Source organism: Tinamus guttatus, unplaced genomic scaffold (genome assembly GCF_059628265.1).
Source record: "Tinamus guttatus ecotype Peru unplaced genomic scaffold, ASM5962826v1 Tinamus_guttatus_pri_ptg000646l, whole genome shotgun sequence".
In the NCBI taxonomy this organism is placed as follows: Eukaryota; Metazoa; Chordata; class Aves; order Tinamiformes; family Tinamidae; genus Tinamus; species Tinamus guttatus.
The window spans coordinates 975,091-998,749 of NW_028289180.1; the positions used below are offsets into that span (position 1 = coordinate 975,091).

The following is a 23,659-nucleotide window of genomic DNA, read 5'->3' on the forward strand; positions in this document are numbered from 1 at the left end:
ACTTTCTTACATTACTGTGTTAACATTCATATTAGATTTTTTTGCTTGGTGAGCAGCTGATTACAGTCATGAACTCTGGATAAGGAAGAACCATCCAATTGTTGATATACCACTAGAGAAATATAATCCAAAATCATACATTAAAATATTATTAGTATAAATACTGTATTCTATCTCAACTTCTACTATTTCTTTAGGCTATTCATTCTGTTGCTTGGCACCATGAAGGGAAACAGTTCATGTGCAGTCACTCTGATGGCAGCTTGACCCTCTGGAACCTGAAAAGTCCTAATAGACCATTCCAGACCACAATTCCACATGGTAATTTTGTTAATTAAAATGTAGAACACAGAAGCAATTCAATATACCCAATGTTATTTGATAATATCCATGCTTATTCCTTTTTTTGTTACTGTAGCCTTAATGAAGAGTTCCTTTTCTTATAAATATTTTAATCTGCAAAGTAGCTGCAAAATATTATCAAAATCAGATAGCAATTTTCATTAAACATGTTTTGTTTTCTGTCAGTGTCATAAATACTTTTTATTGGGTAGTGTGACTCTGATATCTTCTTTCATCCTTTACATCTTAGTAGCCTACTACTACTATTTGATGTCCTCAGACTACAGACTTTTCAAGATTTTTTTATATATATTATGTAATTCGTATTTTGTGCCAATATGTGGAGTTTTCACAAGTAGTGTGCTTTGTACAGGGTAGGGTGTTGCTTGTGGTAGATGTGGTACAAGACTTCCCAAGTCTCTGCAGTAAAACAATAAAGCAATAAACCTTATTAAGAAATGGCCATTATCTTTTATGGCTGGGACTTTATATGCCATTATTTCTTATCAAGCTAAAAGGCTATTAAGTCTATTGTAAATCAATGCATTAGAAAATAGCCTGATTTGATGACTGAGTGGAAACCTGTGCTGCTCAGAGAAGTTTTAACATTGTTTTAACTTTCGTAATTCTTTTTTTAAATGATTTTTAGAGACACAGGATTATAACTTGCATTGGAAAGGAGCTTCAGAGGTCATCTTTGAACTTGTGGCTCACTGAGATCAGGTTGCTAAGAGTGGTGTTCAGCTGAATTTTGTACATCCTCTCTGAGCAACCTGTTCCAATATTAAGCACCTTTGTAGGTTTGGTTTTTTTTTTTTTTTTTTTTTTTTTTTACATAAGCCTAACCAGAATTCCCTGTATTCCAAGTTGTGTCCTTTTGCATCTTGAAGAATTGTTTAGCTCAATTCTTCAGTCAGGTTGTTGTAGAAAGCAACCTTAGGCCTTCCAAAACACTGAAACCATATTTGCTAATGTTCTGGTTTGTGAATGATTCTTTTCTGACTGAAAGACAGGATTGAGCCATAACTAATCAAGAACCTTTGAGTCTGAACTGTATATTTCATTTAATTTTGTCGCTGACTTGGTCACAGTACAGAGCGTATGATTTTGTCAGTATAATTGTCAACAAAAAATAGGAGGTACACAACTGTTGAAATCCATTAATTATTAGTTGAGTTTCATCCTGCTGGTAGTGTGGATGGTTTTTAAGTGTCTTTAAAATGTGGTTTATAGTCCTTTAGACATATGTGGTTGTAAAAGCGTAAAACCCTGATAAATGTAATTTAGCCAAACTCATCTATTATGGAAATAGGTGATAACATTCTATCATCTTCTATAGCTTTAAAGTTCCATTCTTTTGCTTCTTCTACACTTACTTCACTTTGTATATTTTAGTTTGATAGTTCAGTTATAATGATGTTTCAATAAAGTTTTCATCCTCTTTCTTTCCTTAGGAAAAATTCAGAGAGATGGAAAAAAAACTGAATCTTGTAAACCAATTCTAAAAGTAGAGTACAAGACCTGTAAAAACAGGTATGTTTACCTCATCTATAGGTGAAGTGTAGGTAACCATTTAGATGGTCATGCTATGTGTAAAGTAGACCTATTCTGGCAAACTCATATTTGTGTAGTGCTGCAGGACATTCATGTATGACATATGCTTTAGTGTGATCTCTAGTGCTGCTAGAAGTTATCTAAGTCACATTTCTAGGTAGCCAGATATTTTGACAAAGGACTGGATTGACTGTGTAGTTAAGTTAAATTCCTGAGTTAATAAAGTACTTTCAGTATATTTCTCTTTTTACAAAGCTATTTTTATTTTAAAGATTGAAATGCAAACTTTTAATTACCATATTTCGATTTTTAATGCAGTGAGCCCTTTGTGATATTTTCTGGTGGACTGTCATATGACAAGGCTTGTAGAAGACCAAGTCTAACCATCATGCATGGGAAAGCGATTACAGTTCTTGAAATGGATCACCCTATAGTTGATTTTTTAACTCTTTGTGAAACCCCCTATCCAAATGGTGAGTTCATTGAGCAAAGTACAGTTATGGAAAATATAAATCATGTGGTCATCTTTCCAACCTTAATGTCTTAATTATACTCACTGAACTGGGTTCTTCCATTCTGATGGAATCTCAAAAAATATAAATTTACTGAAAGTAATTGGAACCTGTCTGCATTCCTAACATTGGAGACAATTAGTGAGTGAGTGGACAACAAAGCCTGCAGTGATCTCTAGATATAGGCTTGACACATATGAGCTAGTGTGAGGAAATATTGCTGTCAATAAGATATATGTACTTATATTTCTGTCACTTCTCACATGGCTGGAAATGTGTTTTGCTGCATATTGTTGGACTGCTATATTCCGAAGTAAATTCACAGAAAATGCCAGAAAGTAAAGAATGAAATACTGCAAGCCAAAAAGAATTTAAGTTTTAACATTATAAGCCCTCAGGCAGAAAAAAATATATTTTATATGTAGCTAAATCAGATGTGTATTAAAAACAAGTGTCTATTTATTTCAATGTCATGCTGTAAGTTTTAACTTTCAGTAGTCGAATTTGGCATTTGCTTTCATTTAATTATGGCAATGATTTTGAATGAAAGAAATACTTTCCAATATTAAGCATTTATAGCCCCTTCCTCAGCTCACATGGTAACACTTACATGCTTGGTTTAACTGGTGTTATTCACTGGTATAACAACAAGGTATCAAATGATATGCATGCATAGCAGGCAGGAATTGGAGGTAAATCAGTCAGTTTACTCAGCCTTTTGGCACTGGCTATCTGATGAGGATAGTGTGAGCCTGATCATACTGGAATGGTTAGCTGCTGTTCAACTTATTGTCTTGATTTTATATTTACAGTTTTTAAAATAGTATTTGCATTATTAACATGGAGGTCTGCTGTGCATAAAGAGGAGCATATACTTTTCAATCAAATATTTTTCTAGGAAAAGGAAAAAAGCATTAACAAAAGACCACAAATACATAATCTGCTAAAGGGTATGTAAAGAACATGACATTATCAGAATTGACTGTAGCAGACTTAGAGAATATTGTGTACAATAAGAGTACAACAATTGTGTAGCTTTGTAAAGCAGGTTAGATAGTGTAAGCTTTTATAATGAAATGTGTTTTCTGGGAGAAGTGTCATAATTAACTATATAGAATAGGTGATAAATATTTTTCTCCAGTTGTACGGTCTCTATAGAACTTAGATGAACTCATCTGTATTCAAAAACCAAAGATCAACTCTGTTAAATTACATAGCACCATAATATGAATGCCAACATAAGATGAAACCTAGGTAAAAATATTGTTTTACGAGAGTAAAGTCTCCGAAAGATCACAGTCCGCCATTTCAAGTGCAGTTTGGTACTTCAGCAGCAAAAGGAGCAGTTCTTGTCGTGCTCTGTTCGGCAGAGCTTGTTGCCTCTCCAGCTCCTATCTGCTCTCTCTCATCTTTCCCCTTTCCTCTAAGTGTATCTTTTGGATCATTTGCTAACTCTTCAGAATACTGTTGTCACGTTGCTTCTTCATTTTTGCCTCATTATTGTTAAAATGAGAGTCTAGAGAACTTTTTCCTTTGGAATTCATCAGGTTGACGTGACCAGCTGCTCACAACCTGTTTTTGGAAGAAGAGTTGTACACAGAAAAATATTACTATTGTAAAACAAATATATATTTTCTGTGTAGTAATGGGTTCAGTGATACAATAATAACCAATAATACCACAACTTTGGCATCCTTTCTTTCTTTATTTTAAGTTTGTCATCCTTTGGGAGGCTGTAATAGCTTGTTCCATCATGTATGGTAATCAGCTGTATAGCCCAAAAGTCATCTGTCTTCTCAGTTCCTATTAGGCCCTAATTAAATATTTTCTGGTTTGCCCAAATGGCTAGGATGTGTATCTTTTGTTTAATTTACTCTAAATTTTTTGTTTAATTTATCCTAATTGTTTAGCAGTTATAACCTGACTTGATTATTTATAATGATTAATAGGAGAACTCCATGTTATTTTTATTTGATACCTCACTTTCAGAATTTCAAGAACCCTATGCTGTAGCTGTGCTTTTGGAAAAAGATCTCATTGTTGTTGACCTGACACAAAGCAAGTAAGTACAAAGTCTTATATGAAGATAGCAGATCAAATCTGTCTGAATGTTATCATACAATGTCATTTTGCAATCCAGAGTTAGTCATTCTTTGTGATAATTCTGTATGGTTACCTTCACCTTAAGAGCTAAGGTATTAGTACATAAGTACTTGTGATAATGTATTTTTTTTTAAGTTTAGGAATAAGTCTAAGCCAGTGGTCTCTTCAGCACAGCCCTCCAACATGCACATGCTGAAGTATGACCTACATTTGTTTGCTAGAAACAAGATTCAACAAGTACTTTTATGCATGTTTGACTTCTCTAGACTCCACAGGGACTATCACTTAAGTATTTACTCAAGCATGTTAATAAACAATGGCATTGATTTATAGTGACAGATCTATGGAATTCTTTCATAATCCACTTGCTGTTTTAAATGACAAGTAATTCTTTCATGCTGGGATCAATATTCTTATGAAAGTGGAGCTATATTCTTATGAAAGTGGAGCTATAATGCATCTCAACAGCATTAAATAGATGCAATTGAAATCAGAAACAGTCTTTCTGCATTTTGGAATTATGAATGGCATTGTGTTATCAGCTAGCAATAAGGCTATGCTTTTAGTCAGACAATCCAAAATGATGCAAGGGAGAAATAAATTGAGATCCACTTCATCTGTTACTGCTATTGTCACTGTAAAATCAGCAGTTTATCAACACAATAAGCAAAAATACTCAGGTTAAAATCCACAACTGCATAGGTAATTCTTAGGTCATAATAAAAACCATATGCATGCGTGTGATGCTTCTAGAAAATGTATAACTTCTGTATTTCTTAAATAAAATTTTGAGGTGTTGGGAAAAATTAGATCCTAATCCTCATTCACATGAGTAGTCCTATTAACCTTAGGAAGTAGTCACATGAATGGGTATTTACATTGCAAGAAGAGGATTCTAATCACAGCTCAAGATTTTTTGTATCCTTATTTGAATAACTACACATTATTATTGACGTTAAGAAAAATACCTATATTTGAAAAACTAAGGGAAAATGTTTTTAGTAATAATTGTACTTAGATTATTTTAAATACTTAATATGATAATATTTTTATTTGCTTCAATGTGTCACAGTGATTCTAATAAATTGTCTTCCTTGACTAGTTTTCCAATCTTTGAAAATCCATATCCCATTGACGTTCATGAGTCACCTGTTACCTGCACAGAGTATTTTGCCGACTGTCCTCCAGATTTGATTCCTGTACTCTATTCTGTAGGAGCAAAACATAAAAAGCAAGGATACAGCAATAAGGTAAACAAAAATAATATTGTTTCAAATAAAAAAACTGTAACTAGATATACAACTTTACGCTTTTATAATATCTTGCTGATCTTTTTTTTCATTGTCCTTCTTTAATAATCACTTCCAAGATGGTCCAATCAGCAGCTCACAGGCTGTATATGACCTGCATAGGTGCTTAAACACACCTGTTTTTTTCATCAGAGGAAACAGTCAATGGATGCTCAGGCAGCCTGTGCCCATCTAGTATCTTGGGCGATACACAGCAAGAGGTTAGAACCGGGGCAGCTCTCACAGAGTTTATCTGGAAAGGGTAGGAGGCTGCAGGCAGTCTGAAACACCAACAGTTTAAGAACAACCGTTAACCACCATCGTATAGGACCTTATTGCATGACTGCTGGAGTTATGCCCCTTCAGATCGAGTTAGAGGACTACCATCAGTGTAGGACTCAAACTTGTCTGAGTATGTTATCTCTACTAGAGAAAAAATAGTGCCTTAAGTAATTACAGCTGAATCAAGTTAGTAGAAAAGCTTCAGTAGAAGCTGAGAGCTCACAGAATCTCTGTGAAATTTTTATTGAATGGGGATATTAATAGTTATTTTACTGAGCTAGTAAAGTCTTAATGAAATGATTTTAGAAATAATACTAGCTACAGAAATAAAAAAAAAAGAAATACTATTATTTTATAGATTTCAAGCATTAATCTGGTATATGTTTTAATTAGAATGAATCCATCATAAGTAATTTAGACAAAAAAACTTTGAGTAAGCAAATCAGAGTTACCATCATTCTTCTATTCATACGAACAGAAGTATTATCCTTAGAGCTGCATGGTTTTCCATGCACGGAGAGACCGGAGAGACCATGTGTTTCTTTTGGATATTGATTAAGCAAAGCACTTAAGAAAATGTTTTTTCTCTCACTTCAACTTCTCCGTTCATCTATCCTTGTTTTGTATGCATAACTTCCCAAACTTTTCGCCACCTGTATTCATTCTGCATTATTTCGTCCGCTTGCTTTATTTGTGTACGCAAAAACAGACTCTCTAAGTGTAGCTGACCATTTACTTCCCATTCATTTCTGTGCTTCTCATGTCCATTCCATATATTCACATATCCAGTTTGTGCTCCCAATTTTTACCTGCCTGCTTATACTCCGCATGCATCCTCACTCATCCTGCACATATGTCATCCTCTACATTTTGTTCTACTAGACTTATCCTAGAAAGACACCCTAGAATGGGTGTCTTGCCATTAGTAGAGAAGGGATGATGATTTCATATATTCTGTGAAAGTCACATTTTCTCATCTTGTATACCTAGTATTATGCTTGGATATTTGTTTCCTACTTTTCTGGGCAAGCATCTTCAGTAGTCCTCATGCCCAAAATTAATTAGCCCTGTTCAGAGTCCTATACGAGTTCCAAGACCCATGTGAAAAAAGTGGCAGGATTGTTTGCTATTCCTTTCTCTAGTTATTATAAAATATTATATTATAAAATATTATATATTATAAAATATTGCAGTGTTAAGGCTGTATTTCATCTTCCCAAGTAGATGTGCAGAAATTCTTAAAATATAGAACTTTAATAGATAATATAAAAATGCTTTTATGTTTTCTTGTACATATCTATACTCCTCTTTATGAGCTGTATTGCGTTTTGGAAGAAGAGGTTGTCAAAAATTAACCAGTCAAGACTTACCCAGATCAGTTCTCATCTCTGTATTCTTGGTCTTTGCTTAGGAATGGCCAGTCAATGGTGGAGCATGGAACCTTGGAGCACAGACATATCCTGAAATTATTATCACAGGGTGAGAATGAAATTGAAGTTTTGTGCTTTTAAGTTGTTAGTGTCTAGAGGTTTGACTGTGGGCTGGCTACAAGTGAGAATTAAATTTTGACAGGATATCAACGTATACATATTCTGGCCTCTTTAACTGAGCTTTGTAGTTTTTATTCTTGCTGCAGTCACCAGAAAAATCCCATTTTCTACAGAGAAAAGCGCTTTGCACTTTGGGCAAACAATATTGTGAGAATTACTGATTGAGCACCCCAGTGCTAAAGGGCAAGTCTATCCACTTATGAGGGAGGGATCTTTGCTAAAGGAGCATCCATTGCAAGAGAAGTTTGTGTCCCTGAAGGGTAGAGAGAATAGCATTATAAAGGAGGCCAGTTGTTCTTCCACAGCTTTGACCTCCTGCGCACTCTGTACCAATAATGGATTTGTAATTCTTTTTAGTATACCAGCATTAGTGATGATGTGGTCGACTGGAATGAATTTCACCTTGCAAGTGAGAGTAGGTCCCAAAGATAAAGGCATAGAAAGTACCACTGTAAAACAGAAGTCTGTAAAGCAGCCTTCTCACATGATGGAGTCTATGTTTACCTCCAGTCTCAGCCACACTGATGACAGCAATACATTTGATATACTGTTATAATCAATGATACTCAAAAGCTGTTTTTAAAAATAAGATTGTGATAGCTGCTAGAGTACCCATAAGGGGAAGAAAAGATTATTCTCATTGTAAACATTGCTGTTTACAATGAAAAATGAGAAAATAAGAAAAATGAACTTAGCCACTGTCTTTTCAAAATTGGAAATATATGTCGTTTTTACAGTGCAGGGATTTGATCCTGGCCCACTGTAAGGCCAAAGGTACTGTATCTTACACTTGTCATTAGTATGACAACTAATTTCATCCAATTACAATCTTAAAACTCATTGGGGGGTTCTTTATGGGAAATGCACCAAAAAGCATTTAGTAACTTAAATAAATGAATAACAAAGTGTTTTCTTATGTTTAGTATGGATATCACTATATAATGTCAATAAGGTATGCAGAGTTACCACACACACAAAGTACAGTATTATATTTACTACTCACTGAAAGTATAAAATGCTTAGAGTTGCATCTTGTTTTAACACACTTAATTTCTGTGTTTTTTTTTAAGCCACGCAGATGGATCAGTAAAGTTTTGGGATGCTTCTGCCAGTAAGTGAAGTCCATTTTTATATAATAGCAACAATTCAGACAAATATATAATATTTAACAATATGATTAGTAATCCCTGAGATGCTGTAATTTGGAATAATGAGCTAAAACTAAGTGAATATTTTATTAAGTTAGGAAAAAAAAATGCTTATGAGATATGTTACTTTGAAACAAATGAAAGTTAAGGAGACGGATAAAATGCCAGACATGATATCTTGAAACCTGTGGTAAATAATTCCTATGGCATTATTCTGTTATGTGTATAGAAAAAAGGACTGAATAAAATATAATGTTCAATTTCATTGCTCATGTCTCTTCTGAGTACAGTACATTCTTTTTATAGCTAAGTAAAAACATTAAAATTCAATTATGTATCCTAATACATATCTAATTAAAATGTTCCCCTCGAATATCATTCTGTATATTAGGCATTTAAATCTATGTGTTTATTAACTTTGTGGATATTCAGGGAAGGACAGGGGAAGGGAGAGACCCTTATCTTTACTTGTCTAGCCTTCAGTTTCACAAATAATTGGGAAGCATTTTCATTTGTTCTAGCAGGGAAATACTTAGAAAATAATTGTTTCACCCATTCTTAGGGGGTTAGAAGACCTATTTTAGAAGCTATAAGTAATATTGAAAATACTGGTTAAAGTTTCCTTCTAAGTTTGTGCAAAAATGGTATTGAGGTCCTAGGCGTTTATCAAGAAAGAACAAATTTTAAAGGGCTTTAATGTAAAGAAATTGGGAATAATGACTTTCATATAGAGAATTAGCATGAGACACTAGACCTGGTCTTGTGCACATTTCATCACATATCTAGGAATGTGCAAATACAAGAATTAATGTTAATCTGAAGCAAAACAGAGTGTTTTAAGTCTTCAAAGTATTTAGCAAATACGCTGCATTAGAACCAATGTAGTAGCGATTTCTTCTATAAATGCTGGCAGGAACAGGGAATAAATATAACTAAACAGTATGTTCATGCTGCAACAGGGATTGGTAAGAACTTAGATGATTCTAAATATTCACAGAACCCTTAAACAGTAATGGCACTTTCAGTGCATCTCCAAAGTACTGATCTTAATTCTGCTTCTCAAAATAATGTATTGTCTTTCTGGTACAGTACTCAGTACTTAATAGTTACAAGGTTTTCATTTAAATTATTCTATTGTAGTTCAAATTTTGTGTGAGGATTCACAGCAAATATGGTATCCTGCTGATACGTGAAAGCAGAAAATACTTCGCTAGTAGACATATTTTAATGAAGTAGCTTTGTATCTCAAAGCACTGTGCTCAAAGATCTGTGGGAGACAGGGAGTTGCCAAGCCATTGAAGCAGTTTTCCAAATTTATATTTGCTCAAAAGCCATTGATGTTTCTTCTTTGCTCCTGCACAGATGGTGCATAGTAATTCCCAGAAGCATGAGACATAAAGACTCCATGTCCTTTACTGTGCCCTGAGATGCTGTAATTCTAGTTTCGGTATGCACAGACCCAAGGTGTCCCATTCTAAGTGGCAGCTTAGATTTGCTAGTGAGGTTTAGTGCATCCTGAGGCCTCTTCCACCATCACAGACGGCCAGAGGAGTTATATATTCATTACAGAGCCCTTGCTATAATTTGTAATATGTGCTTAGCATACATATGCTAAGACTCCTAGAATATATCTGCAGTGTAAAATTAAGATGTAATTATCCTGTGTTTTTAGTCTCATTACACACTTAAAACACCATTCTTCTATCTTTTTGTCATTCGCTATACAAGCTATCTTGACTGATATAGCACAGTGACACTGACATATGCAGCTTTAACTTTACAAATATATACACCCCCTTTATAGGTCCTGGGCCTGATTTCTTGTTGTTCCAACCTTATGCAGTCATTAATTAATGCCACTGATAAATTAATGCAGAAAAAGGATAAAACACACCAGGCAAGAATGTTAATAGTTCATACCCACTCCCCAGTGCTGTGGCTGACTGAGGAGCAATCACACAGAGCAACTGTAAAAGATGTGTCAATAAAACAGATGTGGTTAATTATAATCGCTTAACTTTCAAAATTTACTACAGTAATGTTCTAGCCTTCACCAAGGCTTCTAGTTATTAAGGTCTGATGTATGGGTACAGATGTAGATATATTTATTAGTAATTTATTAGTCAATTATTCAAATCATTCTAGAACTCCTGTTCTTTCCAAAAGTCTTTGAGTCTCCCTGGCCTGCAGAACAATTCTCTATTTTTTTCCCTTGAGATGCCATACATCCACTTTCTCTCAAGACAATAACCTCAGATAAACTAAATTTTAGTTTCTTATCTTGTAAGAAAAATCGCTTCATGTCACATCTTTTCCTTAATACTGAGTATGAACATAATTGTGGACATCTGATTGAGAGACACTTTTGACATCCTGTCTCAGAAAGTAGGCAAATATTCATTTTGGAAATATTAAATGCATATCTAACTACTACTGCATACTAGAATATACTGTGTCATACCCTTGTTTTTTTTCATATGATTCTTTGTTATGCCACAGCTGAAAAGATTATAACTTCTTTGGAATTTTGTGATTGATGTGTTCAACGTTAAAAAGTTTTTTTGATATGTTAATATTTTGCAGTTACTCTACAGATGTTGTACAAGTTAAAAACATCAAAGGTTTTTGAAAAGCAGAAAGTAGGAGAAGGAAAAGCAACAGCTGAGATTGTGGAAGAAGACCCTTTTGCTGTTCAGATGATGTACTGGTGTCCTGAAAGCCGAATTTTCTGTGTGGCAGGAGTTTCTGCATATGTGATTGTTTACAAGTTCAGCAAACATGAAGTAAATGCTGAAATTGCAGTAAGTCCTTCAAAATTTTACTTTCTATTGTTATTATTTCTAGTTCTGTGTGTCCTGCTCTATCTGCATGCATATACTTAGTATAACTTAAACTATGTAAATAGAGCTTTAGAAATACTCCTTTTTAAACCTTTTAAGTGAGATCCTGATCCTACTAAGGTTTCTGAGTTGCTATTTTATTTTTGGCTTAAGCTATCTTTGTTTCCTCAAAAGTGGACACTACATGTACTATTCAACTACTTATGCCTAAGCAGTTGAAACAGGTAATTTCCTAAGCTTCTCATTCTTTACTTTGGCTCACGTATTCCTTCTTCTGACTTCAGATCTTAAGCAGTCACTTGATTTCAGATAGAAACAGACAGTTCTTATTCTTTTAATTGTATTGCGGTCACCTTGCATTTACTGCATTAACACAGCAAGTCTGCCTTACAGCAACAATTACTAACAGAGTGACTGAAGAGCATTCATAATAAATTCTTTCTTAAGTCTACGTTTAACAAAAAACTACTTTTAAGAATACAGCAATCTAAACATGAATCTCTCTCCTTCAGGCTTGCCATTAACTGTCTAGAGAGAACATTTGCACTTTTAGGTACTCTCTTGCCAGAAAGCAATTCTCTGTGTCTGTCAGCTTTCAACAACCCCCAGTGGCTGAATGAAACTTTTTCTTTCATTTTTCAACTCTCCAACAAAAACCCTTTCCTTTTCACATTATTAAAATGTCCTTTTGATATCTATAGCTATAGCCTGTCAAAAACATCTGTGTCACTTTTGGACTGTAATTATGTGCCAGGTGGTTAGGAGATTCCTTGCCCTTTCAGGAAAGTTTGAAAACTAAGGAACCATCATTTTGCCCTACTGACCAGGTGATCTATAATATTATTACATTGTAGTGTCCTTATATTATTCCATAGTAACTGCACATTGTATTTTATTACTCCTCCTTTATTTTCCTTGTTTTCCTATCTCTTACTTTCTCTGCTTTAGAAACTTGTAGTTTCTAAAATGTAGTAATGTATACCATTTAAGCTTTTCAGATTTTTTTTTGTAGTTTGAAAGCATTTTTATGAGGAATTATTCTGCAAAGAGTTGTTTTACCAATACCTGTTATTCCTGACATAGTCAATACGTTCTTCTGGGTTTTCTGCATCTCTGTTATACACAGGTGCCTCAGCTTTTAGTTTCCACATTTTCCTTGCAAGCAGCAAGCACTCAGTCTTCACTCCTAATTATTTTGTTTGTTTGTTTGTTCGTTTTTAGTATAAAGTATTGAATCTTTGCTGCAATACCTTCCTGACTTAGGTTTCTCACTTTGTCTACACTGAGCCCGATCTAATCCATCTCAAGACCTATCTGCTGCCTGTAGTGAGCCCAAGGTCTAGCACTGAATGTCCTCTTTCCTCTAGCAACCAGCCTAAACTCAGTTTGAGTTCAGCCTGCAAATCCTTTCTGTCCTGCAGCAGGCAGCATTTTAAGAAGAAATTCATGTTAGATCGTCTGCCTGAGATCAGTCTTGTAACATCGTTGCCATGGTAAATGGAAAGAATGCAGGCTACACAAAGGTTTCTTCAAGTGACAGATTAAGTCCACAGTTAAATCTACCCTAAGCTGTGTGTTGACAGTGGAATTTCGTGAACAGAGGAATTATTTGCATCATTCCATATCACACTTTGAAGAGTAGTATTGTGCATGAGGTACAAATTCTGCTTCGTATCCAGTTGTGCAGTCATTCCCATACAGCCTTTTTATCCTTTTCTGCCATCTGAATCCATGCCATCTGATCTAGCAAATAAAAATGTGTTCATCTTTCTCACTTTTATACAAAGAGGTGTCTAGTAAGCATGACTGCTTTCTAAGGAAAAGAACTTCAAATACTTCAGTAGTATGAGTCTTTCCTCAGTGAAGCTTCTCTTCCAAGCCCCTGAAAAGAAGGAAGTTTGCATTAGTTTGAATGTCAGAAGAATCAATGAACCTAGTGACAGTATCCCACAAAAAGACCTCTGCAAACCATGTCAAAAAAACTCATATGACAGGTCTGCATTCCCTTTAAGGCCCAGTCAGCCAGGGCCAATGCTTAAAAAAAAACCCACAGTCAAGTGATTAGCCTAAATTTTTCCTTCTGACTGCAAGGCAGTGATAACTAGAATTTCACAAATGAAGATTAAACAGCATTATAAATTGTTTAATTCAGGCAGCAATTGCTTCCAAGAGATTCCAAAACAGTATTTTGCTCATTAGTCTTTGAAGGCAAAGGCTGTCTGTAGGTTTCCTTGTTGTTTTAGGCAAAATTATCTATAGTTTTTGCAGTGGAGAAAGCAAAAGTGAAAATTTGGGATGGAACACTTCTCCTAACTAAATAGAATCACTTCTTTCTGAAACCTTAGGTGTTTTAACACAGCACTTGATTTTAGGAACATTCAGTTTTGATCTTCATCTCCTGATTCGATAAAACCTAGCTATTTTCTAATGCCGCCGCCTTCATCTTGGCATAGATGATGTCTCAGAGAGAGATCACTAACTGAAAAGAACTTTGCAGTGTCTATATCTGTAATTGATCTTGATCTGATGACCCCTTCAGGAAATTACTACTCAGATAGTATTCCAAAGACCTTACCACTTTGAGGACTACATCTTGTTTTTTTTTCAAAATAGCAATATCCTTGGACAATTCATAAGATGGAAAAAAAATACCCAACATCTATTGTGATTCTTTGAGATCATTAGTCATACAGATTTGAGCCTGTCTCTTTTTCCCGAGGCAGAGAAGCCAGAATGGATGTGAAAAATAACCAGTTTGGATTTTGCTTTTTAGAAATCGCAAAAATTATTTGCCATTTAAAAAATACAGAATTTTACGGGCTGTTAACCGTGTGTGAAGTCCCTTAAGTCCCTTGGCCAGTACTATCCACACTATCATTTTTTTTCACGCAAAAATCTATCTCAGAAGCTTTGTGTATCAGCAGTACGAAGGTAGATTTGATAAATCTTTTAGTTGATTTGCTTATAAAAACAATGTTGGTCAATGGGCAGAAAATTTCAGGATATTAATCCTTAATGATACCTTCCTATGCTGAAATAATGCCTATTTTAGGGCAAATTATTAATTTCTATTTCATACTAAATGTTAAAAATTTGTATTTATATTCTTTCCTTTCACCATAAAAGGCTTGGATCAAAGTAGGGTCTGGAGGAATATGCCTACATACCCATCACTAGTGTAGGATTCATGATCAGTTCCTATCTGCTCATGCTATTAGGCTGCCTATGTAGGAAGCGATGGTTTTCTTTGTAAATAACAAAGATAAAGGTGTTTATTTTTAGAAAGAAAGACTTACTGGTATTTATTTGAAAGTAATACAATTTCCAGAAGCTTTCTTTATTAAATTATAACTTAGGTATTTATTTCTTTAAGTCATTAGAGGTTCGGCTTCAATATGAAGTAGAAGATATCATTACTCCTGAACCGGAAATAATTCCGGCATTTCCTGATGCCTCCTCCCAGCTTCCTTCTTTAAAGAACCTGTCAGGCAGTACCAACACTGTCACCTGTGAAGGAATGAAGGACAGCATCCCATGTCTTAGGTAAGGCTGCTCAGAGACTTATTTTTCTAAGAAGTATTTCTGACACTTGTATTAATGACCTCATTAACTGTCAAGAAAAAGAGATTGATCGTATGGCATAAAATGAGAAGAAACCATAATTCTGGGCCCACATTTTTTTAAGAAAAAAGTATTGAACAAGGGATATAGAAAGGATGGAAGTAAGGACTGAAAAGATCAAATGAGATTCAACCTGAAGTTTCATTACAATGAGAAAAATTATAGCAAATAAAACTTGAGAATAATTAATCAACTGTTATACTAAACATTCAGATATAATTTTTCACTGTGTTATAGGATTAAATCTTCTTCTCACACCCACATTTTGAATGGAATATAAGTGCTACAGAATTGTCCACAAATTTCTGAGGAACATAATTGTGTTTTTGAATTCTCAAAGAGCTTTCCATAATATCAACATTTGCAAAGCTTTCCCTCCTTGATTAATTAACACTTAAATTTTACTTTGTGAAAAAATATGTATGCACATGAGGTGTTGGGGAGGGGAACTGGTATAGTCCTGAAACAATCTTGAAAACACACAGTTGTGAAATATTTTCACTGTTTGAAAGTGTATATGCATGTTCAGTCTTCAGAGAGTACCAAATTGTTGTTTGTACACATTGACAGTGTTTGGAGCAGACTAATATGTACTTACTAATAAAGCAGATAAATTATGGGTTTGAATAGTTTCAAAGCAGAATTCCATACAACATTCTGTAAACTGTAATTTCAGCAATTATAGTGTACTGCTGATAACGATTGCTCTCATTTTAAGTGAATTCATTATTATTTTAGTATAATTATTATTAAATATTCTAATGCTTCAGTTATTTCAAAAGCAGTTTAAGTGAACATTGCCTAAGTTTGCAGACACTTCAGACTGTGGTACTCCTGAAAATAGTATGTTGGCATTTAAAAGCAATATTGTGGCATTTTTCATGCGTAACTGACAGTGTTTACTTGGCATCCTGTTAATCTGTCCACCTCATTCAGTAAGGCAGCTGAATTGCAGACCTAATTTTAGTCATGTATATAAACCATTAAAGTCAATAGAAGAAGCAGTGAGAAGTTATTAAAAAAATTCCAAGTTGAAAACTTTTCCTTTTTTTTTTTTCTTGCAGTTGAAATTGATAAGAATATAGTTGCTGATTTCAGTGGAATAAGATTTTCCTGTAGGGGATATTTATTTGATTTGATTTGGATGGATGGGGAAGGACGGTAGAAGCTTTCTTGTGAACTGGTAGAGATTCTGCTGGTTAGTGTTTAGAGGGTTGCTTAGCTCCCTATATAATCTCACATAGACTGACTTTTGTCCAATTTTGTGCAAAATAAGGATATAATTATTATATTAGAGAGTTTTTTTTAATCAAAATAGTGACAGTAGTGCTGTCATACTCCCTTTTACATTAAAAGTATACTGTTTACTTATTTGCTTCTATGAGGAAAAAGATATGAATAGCCCCATCCTTTCTCCAAACTCTAACCAGGCCCTCTTACACTTTTTGTCCGAAGACTTCTGTTCTTAACAGATGTATGATGATAAGTTGAAAGCAGTGCTGAGTATCCAGAAAACCCACTAAATGTCTGGATGTTGGTACTCAGTTTATACGGAAGTCATACAGGTGGGCAGCAGTGCAGAACCTAAGATACAGTGATAGTAATATAAAGCTGCAGCCACCTACACTTGAAGGGGGGTTGCACAACTTGAACTACAATGACATTATGCAAAAAATTTTGTATACAGACTACTTTTTCCATTTCCTGTCACAGATGCTTCTCAACCTCATTACAGTGAATAACTTTTGCTAGTCATTACCAAAAGTTGGTGTATGAATGTGTTTGTGTTTGCTGATAGACACTAGGAGGCAAATGGCTGAGTATCCTGAAGTAATGAAAGCTTAGGATTTTTTTGAAATTGGAAGTAAATCTTATTGAGAGATGTGAAAAAAATAATTCTTGCTTGTTTCTGAAGTTCTTATAATAAATTTATTGTTGGAATAGCATGGAAACTGATGTGTTTGTTATTATCCAGATAAGACATTTTTGACATTAATATTATCATCCAAAATTTGTGCCCAGAGGGTAAGTCTTTGTTCCCAGACTTTTGATATATTCTCAAATTTAGGTCAATTTTCGGGTTTTGACAGACATCTCCAAAGCGATAAAGGTCTGTCTGTGATTATCCCATGATGAAAACTAAACAATTAAGTGGGCAGCAAGCAAATACAGTTTAGCATAATCAGAACAAGCTAAGGAAATTCCTGGAATATCTATACTCCTCCTGTACATACAGTCTGCAGTCTGCTTCAGGCTCATAGCTGACATAAACACTTCAGGAAGAGCTAACAAAAAAAAAAAGATGAAGAAGAAGGAAAGGACATCAATATTCAAGCAAGATGGTTTCTAAAATCAGGGGCACGCACAAACATCCATAAAGGGAAAAATGTCGTAGGAACATAGGAATGAAAAACTGAACCAAATCTGCAATCTGTGCACCTACCACAACTTGTTCTATGTTTGGAGAATATTTCTGTGAAATAACATCCAACTTCCTAAAGACTTCCTCAGGTTTACAGTAAAAAGGATGTAGAGAAAGCTGTTGATTTTGCCCAGGTGACAACAATTGGGAAAAAAAAATAAAGAGCTTTTGTGTTCTGTAAATTTTTCAGCGTGTTCTTAAGGATCCATTGGAAAAGAAAGAATAGCATAGTAAAGAGATACATTAGATCTTCATAATTAATTCTGCATTCACTGTTAGCCTCATGATACTTTGTTTACGAGGAAAAGGGATAAACACGTTACCTGTCTCAGACATTTTATGGAATTCAGCACAACAACATTCTTCACTCCATTGTTCCTTCACATCTTCCATTGGGAAATATGCATGGAAATTATGTCTGCTCACCTAAAGGACAACTGTTCTAGAGTTTTGCCTTCTTGGATCTTATTTATATGTTTTGTACCCTGTGTAATGTTTTAAGAAAAGGAGCAGATAACAGAAAATCACATGGGACCACTCCACTAGCTTGCCCCTTCATAACTTGTCCACAGCCACAAGAAGTCCAAAGGACACCTTACAGGAGATACTGTTTTGTTCTGAGTGTCCTTCTGCTTGCAGTGATTTTTTTTTTTTTTTGCAGTTATTTGCAGCTCTTGTTTCTAGCTTCCCCAGCTCTCAAAATGGCCCCTTTCAGAAGCTTGGGTGCACATGTGTGTTTCCCTTTGCTCTCACCAATACTCCTGTGTAATCCAGGGCTTCTTTAGCTCATGGAAATCTTCACTTCAGAACTGCTGGCTTACGAACAAATGGAAAGGGTAAGGGTTTATTCCAGCAGAGAGGTAAGAAAGTGCAAAACTTGAGCAGAGCTTTGCTGTTTTTAGGAAACAAATACACAGAGCTGGCATATGCAACTTTGAATGCTTCTTCAATCAGAATGAGAAAAAGGTAGAAGACCAGGATCATGGAAAATGGAAGCAGACTGTTATGTCTTGGAGCTCCAGATGAAGGCATTGTTTCACCGATTGAAATATTGCATTACATTCTGCTATATTCCCAGCACGCAACAATTTCAGGAGACTATAGCACACAGTTTGAATTTTCTAATGGGGCTGACAGATTTACTCTGATGATGCTGTGAAGCTTGAGGACATTACAGGACATAATAAAATTGTAAATGATTGTGACATAGTTATCACATATCTAACACTAAGCCCTCCAGCTCTTCGGTATTCTTACCACCTCCTGTTTCTACTGCTTCTTCTCTTCAGGCTTGACGCAACTGCAAGCTAGTTCCTAAAAGATATGAGATATCTTATGCAACCACTTTACACCATGTGATTATTCTGATTTGGTGAACCTGCACTTCACCAAATTTTATCTTACTCCTGCCATTATCACTTTTCGGTGGCCATGATTTATGTGGTAAGCAACAGCTCTAGTGTGCTGCTGTCCCTGCTGTCCCTGTGTTGTCCTCTTCCTGTTTAGGTCAAGACTGGTCTTGTCCTCTCTTTTTGCTTCTGTGACTGCAGGAGCCTTGGGCTAGAAGAGGAACAGAAATCCAGACCCATTGCGCAGAGGTCTGTTCCCACAGCTGGTCCTGAATGATAAAGAAGAGGAAGAGAAGGGAGGGAAAAGGCTTCTGCATTTTTCTGCCTTTTTTTTTTTTTCCTTCTGTTCTGTAATGTCTTTTCTAAGACAGGATTTGAGTCAAGTGACTGATTATTTTTCAAGATAAATGGGTATACAAGATTCTGAGTAATACTGCAGAAAAAAAAAGGGAGATAATAGGGTATCAATCCACTGTTAGGGAAATCCATTTAGAAAGATAGATGAAGAGTGTTTTTCTCACTAAACGAAAGACATGTGAAGTTTAACGAGCTCTCTATAGGGAAAATATAAGCAGTACAATGAGAACTGTATGACAGAAGTGGTTGATCAATTCCAAGACAGTGTGAGGATGTATTTTGAAATAAATATTTATCAAATATATTATGAAAATCATATAATAATATATCATTAAGAAGACTGTAGTTATGCTTTGACTATTTCTGCTTTGAGTACTTTTCAAAAAATACCCTCATGTGTTTTTACTGCCAACATTTGAGCTTGAGATTTTTCTCCTGCTGTCTTGCAAGGCACCTCCTTGCCCAGCTGATAGACAAATTTGTTTGACTTTCGCTTGACCACATGGAGTCTGCTCTGTTGTTTTAAACAGTGGACTCTTTCATAATCAGACAGTTTCTGTAGCTCTGTTATTGCATGAGATCCTGAGGATAAACTGTCTTTAAATCCCTTCCTGTTTCAAGCAGAAATTGTCTCTACCCTCTTTTTTGAATCCAGCAGAACTATCTTGCACTTTCCCTATGTGATTGTAAATGTTTAGACCTTTCATTTCACATCCTGTATGTTTTCTGGTAGTCCTGCCCATGCCAGAGCCATTTATGTGTTTATTTAATTATTTATGCGGTAGTCTCATACACATCTTCAAGACTGCAGTCCCAAGAAAAGAAAACCTGGCATATTCCACGCACAAGCTGCATGTGAAACCATCTTGGCTACATATCTTTTGTCCTCAGTGGCCCTTTTGAACTCTGTCTGAAACATAACAGCGAGGGCTATAGGAAGTCATATTCTCCAATATCTTTGTCTGTATGCCTTCCTTTTGATACTCTGATGTCACATGGTATCCTACAACAGAACTCATGGTCAGTCCTCGGCATCTTTGCTGATCTTTCTGTCTTTCTAGCTCACCTCCTACTGAAGTCTGTGCCAAGGTCCATTCAGATCCATTTGAGTTTGGTGAGGAGAATTGTTTCAGCCCTCAGTGAAGATTTCTTGAAGAGTTTTCTTTTTTTCTTTGCAAAGCTCTTTCTTTCCTTTCTGTGTATTTTTGCAATGTTGCAGTTCTGATGACTGATGCTGTGATTCAACTTGCTTGATTTCGTTGGCAAACATCTACATCCTGCTGCTCTGCTACATGACAGATGAGAAAATGTTATCAGAAGTCTTCTGGGAAAGCTGAATCTCACTATTTTCTTCTCATCCTTTCTTTCACCGTTTGTAGGCTTCCAAAAAGTACCTCATGTTACCAGGAAAATTGCTAAAATTCTTTTTTTTTTAGTATTTCATTATGCCTATCGGAGATTAGTTACTGAATACGCTGAACCCGCATCTATTTGCTGTAAACAGAATTAATGCTTGCATCATGAGTGATGCAAGATCAACAGGTTTGCTATTCTGATACATCCCGCTTTCAGGATTGAATCCATTTTGGTGGATTGAGATTTGAGCCAGGAGAAGAATGGAATTACACTGAAGAGTGCTCATGCTGCCATGAAAAGCATTATTTCAGAGCAAGTATGTTGCAATGATGTAGTAGCGTCCTGTTTCAAAGCTTTAGAAGAAACTACTTTAAGTACTTTTAGATTATTTATTGATGCTGATTTTTAATTGCACATTATAAGAAGTGCTATAAAAAAGGAAAATCAAAGCCAAATGATCACACAAAAATATTTTTCTTCACCTGACGTGTTTCTCTGATAGATTTGTAGATCTTGCAGATTGCTGTAGATTTCGGATGTCTTCTTACAGTAGAAATGAAAATCAAAACCTGCAATTCTTCCCCAGTGTACATGTTCTAATTGCAATGCATAGTCTCAACGGACCTCCACATTCACAATACACTATAAATACTTGTTCTACTCTCAGCTTTTTAAGGACAACTACTTCACTAATATTTCCTCAAGGAAAGCAACTGTTATTCATTGCCCAGTGTATCTGCTGTAACTTTGTACCTTTTTCTTCTTAGTGTTAAGACGCGACCTGTGCGAATGCCTCCTGGGTACCAAGCAGATCTTGTAATTCAGCTGGTGTGGGTGGATGGTGAGCCTCCACAACAGATAACCAGTCTTGCTGTAAACTCTGCTTATGGACTGTAAGTAACTCAAAATTAAGGTTTTTTGGTTTATTCTTTATTGCATCAAACTGTGTATGCGCCAGTAATAATTCAAAGTTCTCTGCAGACCCTTAAAGTCAGAGGAAAAAAGTAAAAACATGTAATTATCCATGTTTGGGGGGAAAATTGCTTGACCTGGTAGGTCATGAAGATTGTAATATGAGATACTAAATTGTCCTTCTTGCCAATAATATTAATCTGGTGAAAAGATTGAATATTTTCAGATAATTTTTGGAAATTTTAAGCAGGACCTTTGCATTTCTGCAGAAGCATTCTGGAATAGGGGTTGTTTTATATTGCTTTTTTAAAAAAAAATCTCCCTCTGCTTCCATCAAGCAAAAGAGGTTTTCTTATAGCAAACAGAAAAAGCAAAAGGTTAAAATATTTTTTTTTCTTATTTGCTAATCTAGTGAATTAATGTACCATGTATAATAGTGGTTCAAATTCTACTGATTGTCACTACATCGTGTTTTCTATCCTAGACTTAACAGTGCTTTTAGTAGAGCTTCTATGAATGTATTAAAAGCATGGTACTCTACCTCATTGATTCTACCTCACTGATCTGTTGCTTAAGTAGAAATATGTTCCCACTCAAAGTGAGTTCAAAATACACTTTTATTTGGCAATATCTTGTGCTTATTTGAGAAGATTGTAAAGTGCACTAGAAAATAAACTTCATAGTCAATGTACTTAGAGTTTTGTCCATTTCAGAAATTTATAAAACATGTTTTACTTAATAGACAAACAAAAGATGTTTTTATAAAGTTTCCCTGGAAAAAAACAGGAACACCACCAGTCATATTTGCCAGAAGACCATTTTGTACAAAGTTGTGCCAGCTGGAAATCCACAGAATGCAATAAAGCAGAAGGAGCGGGGCAAATACTTGTAAAGGGAATTACTAGGCAGCAAAGGAAAGAAATGGTCCTACATCTTTGTCTTTATACTGAGATTAGTTGCATTGCAGATCTCAGGTAATCTCAGCAGTTGAGAGATCTTGCCCATGTTTCAGACCACCATAAAATGCTGTCTGTGAAAGGTTTCAGAGGGTTACAGATTGATTTAGCAGAAAGCTGTAACATAGCTGAACTGGACAACTTGGAAAGGAGCTTTATTAATATACCTCAGATTCGCGTATCTCTATAGTACAGATAAACATATTCCATATCATTTATATTTAGCTAAATGGCTTTATGCATTTATTTATATGTATATATTAAACTATGTATTTTATATTTACAACTATGTCAATATCTGTGTTCAGATTTGTTGTTATAATTTACATTCTTATAGTATTTATAGCATTATTAGAATGACACTCTTCAGTAAAGCAGAATTTAGATGTTATTCCAATATATGTAGCACAGAATGTTAATCAAAGTGGATAGTCCGCTTTTTGGAATGCCAGGTATTCTGTTTCAGGATACAAACTTACAAATTCAGAATGATCAGTCTATAAAAATTATAAAAACCAAACTTGGAGAAGATGTTTTATAAAACATTTCACACAATTAATAATACTTATTTTGTTTGCACCATTTAATTCTATATTATTAATACCTTTGAGGAACATTTCTATTCTCAGAGTTGCATTTGGGAATTGCAATGGCTTGGCTGTAGTGGACTTTATGCAGAAGACAGTGTTGCTGAGCATGGGAACTCTTGACCTCTATGGTTCAAGTGATCCTTACCAGCGTCAACCCCGTTCTCCTCGCAAAAGCAAGCAGTTTGCTGCAGGTAGGAAATAAAATACTGTGGTTATGAGCCTGACATGTTCTTTCCTTTTTCTGCCTGTGGCTTCTTATAGTGCTTTTGAAATGCATGACTGTCGACCAGCCAATGGAAGGTTCTCTAACGTGACAAAAGAAACCTGACATGCTTTTGGTACTGACACTTTCTCAAAACCAGAATGTTTTATGTAGTTTATTCTTTTGGGATGGAGGTCAGCAAGTAATCACCTTAGCTGAGTCTCTAAGAAATTATAATGAGTAAATTAGCAAACCAATTGTTCACTGTTGGTTT

The 23,659-nt window shown here is 35.2% G+C and overlaps 1 protein-coding gene across 6 annotated transcripts in view; it reads left to right on the plus strand.

Moving 5' to 3' along the window:
• STXBP5L (syntaxin binding protein 5L) overlaps positions 1-23,659 on the plus strand; it is a 174,516-nt gene that overhangs the window by 104,348 nt on the left and 46,509 nt on the right. For all 6 annotated transcript variants that reach the window (XM_088535792.1, XM_088535787.1, XM_088535790.1 and 3 more), the window contains exons 8-18: positions 198-321; positions 1,797-1,875; positions 2,215-2,369; positions 4,398-4,470; positions 5,614-5,761; positions 7,494-7,561; positions 8,703-8,743; positions 11,364-11,581; positions 14,994-15,163; positions 21,493-21,618; positions 23,223-23,374. In XM_088535792.1, the coding sequence (XP_088391918.1) occupies positions 198-321; positions 1,797-1,875; positions 2,215-2,369; positions 4,398-4,470; positions 5,614-5,761; positions 7,494-7,561; positions 8,703-8,743; positions 11,364-11,581; positions 14,994-15,163; positions 21,493-21,618; positions 23,223-23,374 (1,354 nt within the window). The remainder of the gene's footprint in view (positions 1-197; positions 322-1,796; positions 1,876-2,214; positions 2,370-4,397; positions 4,471-5,613; positions 5,762-7,493; positions 7,562-8,702; positions 8,744-11,363; positions 11,582-14,993; positions 15,164-21,492; positions 21,619-23,222; positions 23,375-23,659) is intronic.